Source organism: Tachyglossus aculeatus, chromosome 7 (assembly GCF_015852505.1).
Source record: "Tachyglossus aculeatus isolate mTacAcu1 chromosome 7, mTacAcu1.pri, whole genome shotgun sequence".
Taxonomy (NCBI): Eukaryota; Metazoa; Chordata; class Mammalia; order Monotremata; family Tachyglossidae; genus Tachyglossus; species Tachyglossus aculeatus.
In genome coordinates this window covers 61891022-61903528 of record NC_052072.1, presented here as the reverse complement: position 1 = coordinate 61903528, position 12507 = coordinate 61891022, and the positions used below count along the sequence as shown (strand labels likewise).

Here is a 12507-nt window from a genome sequence, read left to right as displayed (position 1 = left end):
ATTATTTTATGGGTCTGAATCATGTAATATTCCAAACTGTAATGCAGGTTGTTCTTATTTGTGGGAGGCCCAAAGTGTGTTGCTTTTCTGTTCACTTTAATTCAGTCTTTTGGAAATTTGCACATATATGGAGCCCTGCCTACATAAAGATTGGTTTTCTCATAAGTTGTAATGGAAAAAAGTACACCTTTCAGGGCTTGTACTATTTCTCTATATGGGTAAGTCCACGAATCATAGCCATTCCTGTTATAACACTCTCTTTGTAGTGCTCTTTCATGATACTATTGAATTTTAGTGTTGGTGCTTCTTACAAAGCTCTCTCACTTTGATATGATATTGCAGGGTTTTATTTTGACTCAAACACTTCCCTTTCTTCCTCAAATTTTGGAACATTTCGACTGTCTTAGATAAGCAGTGTGATTAAATTCCATCTCCTTTCTGCATTAGATAATGACAAATCAGTTTAGCAGAGCTAATGACAGCTGTTTTATTTTGAGTAAATATTTGGGTCTTGGAGTTGTGTTAATGCTCTTTTACAATATTTCCCTTGGGAAATTATACTTCATTTAGTGTTCTTTCACTTAACCCTCTATTTTTCTAGGGACAATTAAGAGTGCTAACTAGGGTAAAGCTGTAATTATTCAACATTTCCAGTGTTTGTGAAGACAGAATCCATATTTTCCCTTAATGATGTTTGGGACTTATCAATCATGTTGTTTTGGGATTTTCTAGATGATTTCTTGTGGGCCAGGAGCTTAGGGCTGTCTATGGAAATGTCCATCTCCCTGAAATTTTGTCTTCTTTAATCTCTGAAAAACCTTGGGCATTTGGGCTGACAAAGTTATAAGACTATTTCCATTGCCTTCAAGCTAATTTTGAGAAACACTGTTGGCCTAGTGGATAGACCATGGGCCTGGGAGTCAGAGGACCTGGGTTCTAATCCCAGCTCTGCCACTTATCTGTTGCTGTATGACTTGGGGCAAGTCACTTCTCTGTGCCTCAGTTACCACATCTATAAAATGGGGATTAAGACTGGGAGCTCCACCTGTGATGGGGACTGTGTCCATCCTGATTAGTTTTTGTCTACCCCAGTACTTAGTACAGTACTGAGTACTGAGTACATAGTAAGTGCTTAACAAATCTCATTTGCAAAAAAAAAAAAAATCATTCTATTCAAACCTAGAAAAGTTGCCAGTGGACTGCCCTCCTCCCTCTAATTGCTGGTGTTTCAGCAGCAGGTCCACTATCATGCTGAATTTTGGGCAGGTGGAGTGAAATGTCTCTTGCTTTTTAGGGGTGCAGAAGCAGCATGGCTCAATGGAAAGAGCACATGCTTTAGAGTCAGAGGTCATGGGTTCAAACCCTGTCAGCTGTGTGACTTTGGGCAAGCCACTTGGCTTCTCTGTGCTTCAGTTACCTCATCTGTAAAATGGGGATTAAGACTGTGAGCCCCCCGAGGGGACAACCTCATCACCTTGTAACCTCACCAGTGCTTAGAACAGTGCTTTGTACATAGTAAGTGCTTAATAAATGCCATCATCATTATTGTTATTATTATCATGCACATATTTATTTGTATTAATGTCTGTTTTGTCCTCTAGACTGTGAGCTCCTTGTGGACAAAATAAATATATCAACTCTAGTATCGTACTCTCCTGGGTGCTTAGTACAGTGCTCTGCACACCATAAGGACTGCCTACACGCAGAAGTTGCACCATCAAGGGTGGGGAGGGGTATTCCTGGCACCCTGTCATCAACGGGCTGTGGGGAGGCAGCCCAGACAAACCACTTAAAAGCAGCCAGCGTGATTCAGAGTGGTCTGCTTCAGGTTGGTACGCGTGGAGCCAAGGGAAACCGGGAGTCCCCAGCTCCAGTGAGCCGGGAGGTCTCGTCGGGGAGGTCGGGGCCCGGTCCCCCTGTGGAATTGTGAGAGGTAGTGAAAAGAACCCAGGCTTGGGAGTCAGGGGACCTGAGTTCTCATCCTGACTCTGCCATTTGCTTTTTGGGTGACCTTGGGCAAGTCACTTAACGTCTCTATGCCTCAGTTTTCCAGTTGTCCCTCCTAGCCTTTGAGCCCCGCCCAAGTTCCCCCCCTCCCCCCCGATCTGGAATGCCCTCCCTCCGCACATCTGCCAAGCTAGCTCTCTTTCTCCCTTCAAAGCCCTACTGAGAGCTCACCACCTCCAGGAGGCCTTCCCAGACTGAGCCCCCTCCTTCATCTCCCCCTCCCCATTCCCCTTGCCTTACCTCCTTCCCTTCCCCACAGCACCTGTATATATGATTGTACAGATTTATTACTCTATTTATTTTACTTGTACATATTTACTATTCTATTTATTTTATTTTTTTAACATGTTTTGTTTTGTTGTCTGTCTCCCCCTTCTAGACTGTGAGCCCATTGTTGGGTAGGGACCATCTCTATATGTTGCCAACTTGTACTTCCCAAGTGCTTAGTACAGTGCTCTGCACACAGTAAGCGCTCAATAAATACGATTGAATGAATGAAAGGACTCAATAAATACAATTGATTGATTGATTGATTGAAAGAAAGGGGATGGAGATGTTTAGCACCTTTTGGCTTGCTTTTAGTCTACGTAGTTTTCATTATTCTGGCAAATTGGGGTGAGAAACTAGACAACATTTTGTACTTAAGACAATGTAAAACAATCCGGAAAATGTCACTCCACTGAGCTAGTTTGGGTTGCAAACTCATTTTAACTAATATCTTATCCTCCAAACCTCTTAGCATGCAATTTTCTTGATTTTCAAAAATGACTAAGGAAAGGACAAAAAGTGAAATGAAAAGATGGTGGTGTCTTTATTTGATGGGTTATCACTCTCATTTGGTGTAGTCAAGGGAATCTACATTCCCAGAAACACGTTTCAGGCTGCATTATGTGTATGTAGGTCACGGAATTGTTCTTTTAAAATAGTTGAATTGGGTTCCAGAACAGTATTTAAAAAAGAGGAAAGACATAAAGTGAATGATAACCACTTATATTTTCCCTCAAGAAAGACTGAGAATATTATTAAGAATTGCTTTCGTAGAGAGACCTTTAGTTTCCATCTTTTCCACCCCTCAAAGAGGGAAGTGAATTTTCTATTTCTTTGTAGAGGCAAATGAAGAAGCCCCTGCACGTTAGTGGTCCATAAGTTCCAGTATCTCCCATGTAAAATGTTAAGGACAAGATTTCTATGAGGACGGGGATCATGTCTACCAACTCTATGGTGCATTACATTCCTGAGTGCTTAGCACAGTGCTCTACACATATTAAGTGTTCAATAAATTGATTGAAAAGTGCAAACAATGCAAGTTAAAATGGAATCATTTATCCGAACTCAGGATAAGGGGACTGTGGAGCTTCTAAGCTGAATTGTAAATGCCTAACTCCTGAAAATTCCCAGAGTTGGCTATTTAAGAGTATTTGGCTTGGGAACAACAACAAAAAGCATTGTCTTTGCTAACGAAGGGCAACTGTGATGACCCAAATGGCACAATGTGATAAACTGATTTTATGAGTCTATGAAATTCTACTCAACAAGGTATATGTTCAGTTTTATTGTCTCCGATGTAATTATTGTAGTTCCCGAGGGAAAGATGAAATATATTAAGAATGCTTGGACTACACTGTGTCTGAGAAGGTTGAATATATAAAGGATTTTATTCATTAGGCTTTTCTGGTGTGCGGCAAAAAGCACAATTTGGCAGATGTATTTACATTAGCAGGATAAGGAAATAAAACTCCTGATTTGACTAGACCTGCAAGAAATGTGTTTTGTAACATATGCGTGTTTTCCATATATTTGTTTGACACAGTCAGGTTGATTTTGTTTTCCTTCAGCACAAATTTTGATTTTTTTTTCCTCTTAGATAGCTGCTGTACCTTCTAGCTGTTTCCTCGAGAAAGAGTTTCCCTCACAGAGAAATACGAATCATAGATGGCCAAAGTACTTTAACCCTCATACAGACCATATCATATGAACTGCTCTGGCTTGGAGTCTTGGGCACTGTGAGTTTACTATTGCCCAGATTAGTTTGTCTATGGGCTAACAGATGAGGGTCAGGGAAGGGGGAATAACTTACCCATCATAGAGATTACAGGAATCTATACAGGTCCTGCCCCTGCTGAAACGTCTGCAAGAGAGACACTGATCTGCTCCTGGTCCCCAGCAGCCGTCAGTCGAACACAAAGCATTACACACCATGCCCTCTGCAGCTGAAAAAGGTAGAGTGGGGGGGAAAGGAAAGAAGATTGAATCAATCGATCAATCAATCAATCAACCTCATTTATCGAGTGCTTACTGTGTGCAGAGCACCATACTAAGTGCTTGGGAGAGAACAATATAACAGAGTTGATAGAAATGTTCTCTGCCCACAATGAGCTTAGAGGGGATGTATTTTTAATAAGGATTTGAAGGTAGAGAAAGTGATCATCTGTCTGATATGAAGGGGGAAGAAGTTCCGGCCAGAGGTGGGATGTGGGCAAGGGGATGGGGGTGAGATAGATGAGATTGAAGTACAGTGAGTAGATAGGCATCTAAGGAGCAAAATGTAAGAGTTAGGCAGTAATAGGAAATCAGAGAGGTAAGGTAAGAGGGGGCAAGTGTTTTAAAGCTAATGGTAAGGAGTTAGGAGGAGAATTACACAGATCACATGTGCATGTGATCAGGTAATCTTCTAAAGAGCTTGAGTCTCCCAAGCTCATACTTCCCCTTCCAACATACCAGCCAGGACTACCATTTAGATAGTCTGTTCTATAAATACTGGTTCATGAATTCTGCTTCATCACAAGGACTGAACTCCTCCACTCTACCCAATTCTGTCTTCCCCCTGACTTTCCAATCACTTTAGACAGCACCACCACTCTTCCAACTCACAGGCTCTTAACCTTTGCATTGTCCTTGACTCAGCCAGTCAGTCATATTTACTGAGTGCTTTCTGTGTGAGAAGCACTGTCCTAAACGCTTAGGAGAGTACAATACAACAATAAACAGTCACATTCCCTGGCCACAAAGGGTTTACAGTCTAAAGGTGGGCACAAACATCCAACAGAAATAAAAAATAAATTACAGATATGTACTTAAGTGCTGTGGGACTGGGAAGGAGGATGAATAAAGGGAGGAAGTCAGGGAAATGCAGAAGGAAGTGGGGTAAGAGGAAAGGAGGGCTTAGTTAGGGAAGTCCTCTTGCAGGAGATATGTCTTCAATAAGGCTTTGAAGGGGGAGAGCAATTGTCAGTCAGATAAGAGGAGGGAGGGCATTCCAAGCCAGAGGCAGGATGTGGGTTAGAGATTGGCAGCAAGATAGATGAGATCAAGGTACAGTGAGAAGGTTAGCATTAGGGAAGTGAAGTGTGCGATCTGGCTTGTAGTAGGAGAGTAACGAGAGGTGAGGTAGAAGGGGGCAAGGTGATTGAGTGCTTTAAAGGCAATGGTGAGGAGTTTTGTTTGATTAGGAGGTGCTGGATAACCATTGAAGGTTCTTGAGGAGAGGGGAAACATCTCTCATTCAAACCATGTCTAATAATAATTATGGTATTTGTTAAGTGCTTACTATGTGTCAGGCACAGTTTTAAGGGCTGGGGTAGATACAGGATAATTGGATTGGGCACCGTCCTATCCCACATGCAGTTCACAGTCTTAATCCCCATTTTTTAGATGAGGTTATTAAGGCCCAGAGGAGTGAAGTGACTTTCCCAAGGTCACACAGCACACATCACTGGAGCCGATACAAGATTACTGATTTGGACACATTCCCGTCCCATATGGGGCTTGCAGTTTTAATCTCCATTTTACAGATGAGATAAATGAGGCCCAGAGAAATGAAATGACTTGCCCAAGGTCACTCAGCAGACAAGTAGTGAAGCTGGGATATTCAATCTATCACCAAATCTTGTTGGTTCTACCTTCTCAACTTCACTAAAATCCCTTTTCTCTCCACCCAAACTGCTATTTTGCTACCTAATCACTTATTTTATCCCTTCTTGACTAAGAGAAGCAGCATGGCCTAGTGGATAGAGCACTGGCCTGGGAGACAGAGGATCATGGGTTCTAATCCTGGCTCTGCCACTTTGCTGAGTATATAACTTTGATGAGTCACTTCACTTCTCTGTGCTTCAGTTACCTCATATGTTAAATGTGAGCCCTGGGACTATGCCCAACTTAATTATATTGTATCTACCCCGGCACTTAGAACAGTGCCTGGCATAAAGTAAGTGCTTAACAAATGCCATGATTATTATTACTGTATCTGCTTCCTCACTGACCTCCTTACCGCTTGTCTTTCCCCACTCCAGGTCATACTTCACTCTGCTGCAAGGATCACTCTTCTGAAATAAATTCAGTCTTTTTTTTCCACTTCTGAAGAACCCCCTCAGTGACTGCCCACCCCAGGAGGGATTACATGCCCTAGCAGTCCTTAGTTTGCATCTCCAGGTAGCAGCCCCAATTTATGAATAAAGATTCCACTCTTCTTTCTGTGGCATGGCCAAGGTCCTTCTCTGCACCCCAAAGTGTTCTCAAGTGTCCCCTTTCCTTCTTCCTCCTTAGGACCGGAAACCTGTCCAGGCCAGACCTATGTAGGCAGAAGGTTTTCTCTCTGAAAATTATTTTCTCCAATCCCCTAGTCCTGCTCTACTCCTGCATTTCGCTCTTTCTCTGTGCTCTACTCCTCACCTCCAGTGCTCTCCTTGCTCTGTCTTGCTCCCTGCCACATGATCAAGTGACTACAGGAAGCTAAGGTCACACATCACCTTTCCACATGCACAGCGTGGGATATATCTAGAATTTAGAAATCTAGAAAATTTGTGCCCAAGCAGTTGTCAGTGAAGATCCCAGTTACACACTCTGGACTGGAAGTCCAGCTGGCAATGATGGGGGCCCCCCATGCACCATTGAAAGGTTTCAGATATTGTTTGAATGTACGTGATTCTGTTGCCATATTTGGTATGGGCATTAGACCCTGCAGCCCAATGACTGGGTCCAGGAACCAAACTAAATAAGGAGATAGACTCCGCCCAGCTCTGCACCAAATCTGTACCAAATCTGCACCAATCCAGTCCCCACTATTTTCAAATCTACCAATCACTGTGATCAGCAACAGCAGTATATAAACCCATTGTATCGGGCACTCGGGGCCTTTTCCCTTAAGGAAATGAGCCTGCCGGGTGCGTTACCTATTCGGTCTTCGGCCTTACCAATAAAACTTTATTAAAACTTTCGGCAGTCACATGCTGTCTGACTAATTCTTTAGTCGCCCGGCGACTTGGTGGCCATCTGGAACAACCACCGCCATCAGCATGAGCAAGAACTAGGAGTACCACTTTCAGGAGACGATGGGGATGTGCTGGAGGGAGCAGCATGGCCTAGTGGAAAGAGCATGGACCTTGGAGTCAGAGGACTTGAGTTCTAATCCTAGTTTTGCCACTTTTTCATTCATATTTGTTGAGCACTTACTGTGCGCAGAGCACCACACCAAGTGCTTGGGAGAGTACAATACAACAATAAACAGACTCATTCCCCGCTCACAATAAGGTTACCGTCTAGAAGGGTGACACACTTGTCTGCTGTGTGATCCTGGGAAAGTCATTTAACTTCTCCATGACTCAGTTACCTCATTTGAAAAATGGGAGTTAAGTCCTCTGACTTAGACCGTAAGCTCTGCATGGGACAGGGACTATGTCCAACCTGATAATTTTGTATCTACCCCAGTACTTGGTACAGTACTTGACACACAGTACTTCCCAAGCGCTTAGTACAGTGCTCTGCACACAGTAAGCACTCAATAAATACGATTGAATGAATGAATTTAAAGAATACCATCAAGAACAAACAAAAAAACTCACAAAGAGAATACTGCAAGCCTGGCTTCTCTTCCCAGCTCTGGAGTTTCCTTGTACAAGCTCAATCTTCAGGGTAATGAAGCTTAAAAATTCACAACTTTCCTTCTGCCCCACATAACGCTGATTCTGGAAACTCGCGTTGGAGAGCTTTGAGCAGCCATTGACAATGGCTGAGGCTAAGCAGAGCTTTAAAAACAACCTCTTTCCCCAACTCGCTTTGTTCTAGCCTATGTGTTTGCCCTCCTGAGGCGTTCCCTCACCCCTGGAGTGTGGATTAGCATTTCCACCCCTCCCATCACTATTCAGATTAAATGAACCCCTGGGCAGTCCTAGAGAAAGCAAGTATCCATTTCCTAGTTGCCAATGCAAATACTTCTTTCTTTGGAAGACTGTGTCTTGGGTGTGTCTCCGTGAAGATTGACTCATTCAAATAATAAATCCTGCACACACAGATATGCATGCATCAAAGCCATTACTGACTGTGAAACCACCTGTTTATTCTTCTGGCAGGGAGGAACTCACAATGAGAACATCTCAGAGAAGCTTGTTTCAGAAGCTAATTTCTACAGAACCTATCTTTGAAGAAATAGAATTGCTCGAAGAGAAACACATTTAATTTTGGAGGGTTCATGGATTTTACTGCACCGTATTTCACCTGAACTCAAACCTTACGAGGATACCAACTCAAGGAAGAAACTGATCTACAGCCTTAATGTCCCATGGTAGAAACACCACATAGTTCTTCTTCTTAAACAAAATGAATCAGAAGCATCCGGTTGTCATGAAACCGAACTACTGAAGAGAGAAATACGGTTCATCTAGGAAAGCTGATGCTAATAGAGCCAATGTAGGGATTTTCCTAAACGAAAGGTAAATATTTTCAATTCCCACCTCTTGCTTTCTGTAGAGACCACTATTAAAATCATTTTCTGTGTTTCATAGCTGTTTTCTGGATGAAGGCCATCTTCAACTTTAGCTTGGTAAATTCCCTTCCAGTTCTGCTTACTGGGCTAGGTTAGGCTAGGGGGCAGCGGTGGGGGAAAGGGGATGGGCGTGGAGTTGGTTCCCATTCTATGTTCTATCAATCAATCAATCAATCGTATTTATTGAGCGCTTACTGTGTGCAGAGCACTGTACTAAGCGCTTGGGAAGTACAAGTCGGCAACACATAGAGACAGTCCCTACCCAACAGCGGGCTCACAGTCTAGAAGGGGGAGACAGAGAACCAAACCAAACACACTAACAAAATAAAATGAATAGAATAGATATGTACAAGATAAATAAATAGAGTAATAAATAGAGTAATAAATAAATAAATAGAGTAATAGCACTATTGTTATTAGTTAAGCACTTACTATGTGCAAAGGACTGCTCTAAGCACTGGGAGGAAAAGCAGAACGGTAATAACTCGTCCTCTAGACTGTAAACTCGTTGTGGGCAGGGGATGTGTCTGTTTATTGCTGTATTGTACTAGGATTGGGGAGTTGGGGGAAAAGGGAGAGAAAGGGATGAAAGTAAGAACTTTCTCTTCCCAGATGGCCAGGTATGTAAGGTCAGCTCAGCTGGGGTTGTGGCCAGTGTGATCTGCCTACAGGGTAGGGCAGCATGGTATAGTGGTTAGAGCAGGGGGCAGGGGCCTGGGTGTCAGAAGATCAGCAGCAGCAGGGTGGCTCAGTGGAAAGAGCCCGGGCTTTGGAGTCAAAGGTCATGGGTTCAAATGCCGGCTCTGCCAATTGTCAGCTGTGTGACTTTGGGCCAGTCACTTAACTGTTCTGTGCCTCAGTTACCTCATCTGTAAAATGGGGATTAAGACTGTGAGTCCCCCGTGGGACAACCTGTTCACCTTGTAACTTCCCCAGCGCTTAGAACAGTGCAATGCACATAGTAAGTGCTTAATAAATGCCATCATCATCATCATCATCATCATGGGTTTGAATCCCAGCTCTGCCACTTAGCTGTGTATCTTTGGGCAAGACACTTAACTTCTCTGTGCCTCAGTTCCCTCATCTGTACAATGGGGATTAAGACTGTGAGCCCCCCGTGGGACAACCTGATCACCTTGTAACCTCCCCAGCACTTAGAACAGTGCTTTTGCACATAGTAAGCGCTTAACAAATGCCATTATTATTATTACCATGGGTTCTTATCCTGGTTCTGCCACTTGCCTGCTGTGTGACCTTGAGGAAGTGACTTCACTACTCTGTGCCTCAACTACCTCATCTGTAAAATGGGGATTAACATTGTGAGCCCCAAGACAGGGACTGTGTCCAACCTGATAAACTTGTATCTTCCCCATGCTTAGTACAGTGCCTGGCACATAGTAAGCACTTAACAAATACCAAAATTATCATTATTATTAATACAAAGGGGCTGTATCTCACCCTGCATCTCAGAGATGATAGTGGGAACCTCACAGGTCCCTGGGCTGTGGGGCTTAAACGACTGGAGCAACAGGAAAGCGAAGCAGTTTTGCACACTTCCCCACCCTGGAGTTGGCCCCTCTTTGGAGCCATGAGGGTTTCACTGGAGGAACAGCAATGGGTGACCTTGGGCTACCTGGGTCACTGTGACCCCAGTGTGCAGTGCAGCCTTGGGAGGGGCACGCTGCTGCACTGGGGAGCAGCGTGGCCTAGTGGAAAGAGCATGAGTCTGGGAGTCAGAGGACCAGGGGTTCCTAATCCCCATTCTGCCACTTCCCTGTTGTGTGATCTTGGGCAAGTCACTTGACTCTTCTGGGCACCAACTTCCTCCTCTGTGAAATGGGGATTCGATGCCCTAGCTCCCTCCTACTTACACTGCAAACTCAATGCAGGACAGGAACTGTGACATCTGATGATTTTGCTTCTTCTACCCTGTGCTTAGTACAGTGCTTGGCACATAGTAAGCATCGAGAAGCAGCATGGCTTAGTGGCAAGAGCCCAGGCTTGGGAGTCAGAGGTCGTGTGTTCTAATCCTAGCTCCACCACTTGTCAGCTATGTGACTTCAGGTGAGTCACTTCAATTCTCTGTGCCTCATCTGTAAAATGGGGATTAAGACTGTGAGCTCCATGTGGGTCAACCTGATTACCTTGTAGATACTGCACTGCTTAGAACAGTGCTTGGCACTTAGTAAGTGCTTAACAAATACCATTATTATTATTATTTAACAAATGTCATTGTTATTGGGGTCGTCTGCTCCTTCCAAAGCAAATAAGTAAAAGCTTTTGCTTTAGCATCACTTTTACCGAAACATCTGCATCTATACTTGTTATTTTACCGGAGCAATGTTCCAGACAATTTCCACTTGCTTCCTCCTCCATATAAATGTTTCATGGTGCAGAGCCAAAGTGTCACATGAATATACCTTTACAAGTACACGTCCTTTCTTTTGTCTGCTTTCCCTTTCCCTAACATATGTTATATGTTATAAGAAAACATTCTTATACTTTTGAAGGTAGTGCTTAAAGAAAGAGAAGGAAGCACAAAAAGAGAGAGAGAGAAGGGGAATGGGGGAGAAGCAAGTGGAAAAGGAAGAAGAGTAGGAGGAGAAAGTATAGCAGGAAGAAGATGAGGAGGAGGAAAAGGATGAGACTGAAGAAAAGAAGAAGGCAAAAAAGGAGGAAGAGAGAAAGGAGAAGGGAGAAGCCCTGTGTCCTAGTAGAAAGATACCAGGTGTGAGAATCAGTGGACCTGAGTTCTAATTCCAGCTCCACCACATACCTGCCGTGTGACCTTGTGCTAGTCACTTAACTTCTCTGTGTCTCAGTTATCTGTAAAATAGGGATTCAAACTGTGAACCCTATGTGTGACAGAGACTGTGTCCAACCTGATTATCTTGTATCTGAAACCCCGAGCTTAGCATAGGCCTGGCACACAGAAAACACTTGACAAATATCATCAAAAAAGGATGAGGAGAAGGAGGAGCAGGAGAATGAGGAGGGCAAGGAGGAGGAAGAGGAGGAGTAATAAAAGCCTACTGTGGGCAGAGATTGTTTCTATTGCTGAACTCTACTTTCCAAATGCTTAGTACATTGCTCTGCATACAATAATTGCTCAATAAATATGATTGCATGAATGAATGAAGAAAAGAAAGAGGATGAGGAAAAGGAGGAGGACGAGGAGAAGGATAAGAAAAGAAAGAGAAAGTTAGGATGAAAAGGAGGAGAAGGAAGGAGAGAAGAAGAAAGAGATAGAAAGGTGCAATTCGGAATAGTACAAGTCACACTATTTCATAACTGAACAACATTCCTAAGATTAGAATTTTGTGTCAGAAATTCTACCAAGACAGTTTTCTTGGTGCTTTCTATGGCATCTCTCCACAAAACTATTCCATGACACCTTCTTCACCCAGCCTCAAGAGGGGAGATGTACCTTATTTTTCTAGAAAGATCTTCTGGGTTTGTACTTGAGATTAGGTAAAGGGCAGAGAAGGAACTGTAGAAAACACAAAAAAGCTCATCCTTAGAGGCAATAACATGTGGAGAGAGTGACAGGGAATGGTAACCCATTTAGTTTAGTTTGAGGAATGACTTGGATGGCATGTGAAAGAGTGTTCTTGGTCAGTGAACGTGAATCAGGGAATTCCATCTGGGAAGTACACAAGGCTGAATGGCAACGATACCAGTTTGAGTCAGTGTAAATCAGTCACTAGTGTTTGAACTGATTTGAAACTACCTTATATCAAACA

At 43.3% G+C, this 12507-nt stretch overlaps 1 protein-coding gene across 2 annotated transcripts in view; it reads right to left on the bottom strand.

The window, feature by feature from the left end:
• ERBB4 (erb-b2 receptor tyrosine kinase 4) overlaps positions 1-12507 on the bottom strand; it is a 1221345-nt gene that overhangs the window by 273556 nt on the left and 935282 nt on the right. For both annotated transcript variants that reach the window (XM_038749108.1, XM_038749109.1), the window contains exon 13: positions 4085-4217. In XM_038749108.1, coding sequence (XP_038605036.1) covers positions 4085-4217 — 133 coding nt within the window. The remainder of the gene's footprint in view (positions 1-4084; positions 4218-12507) is intronic.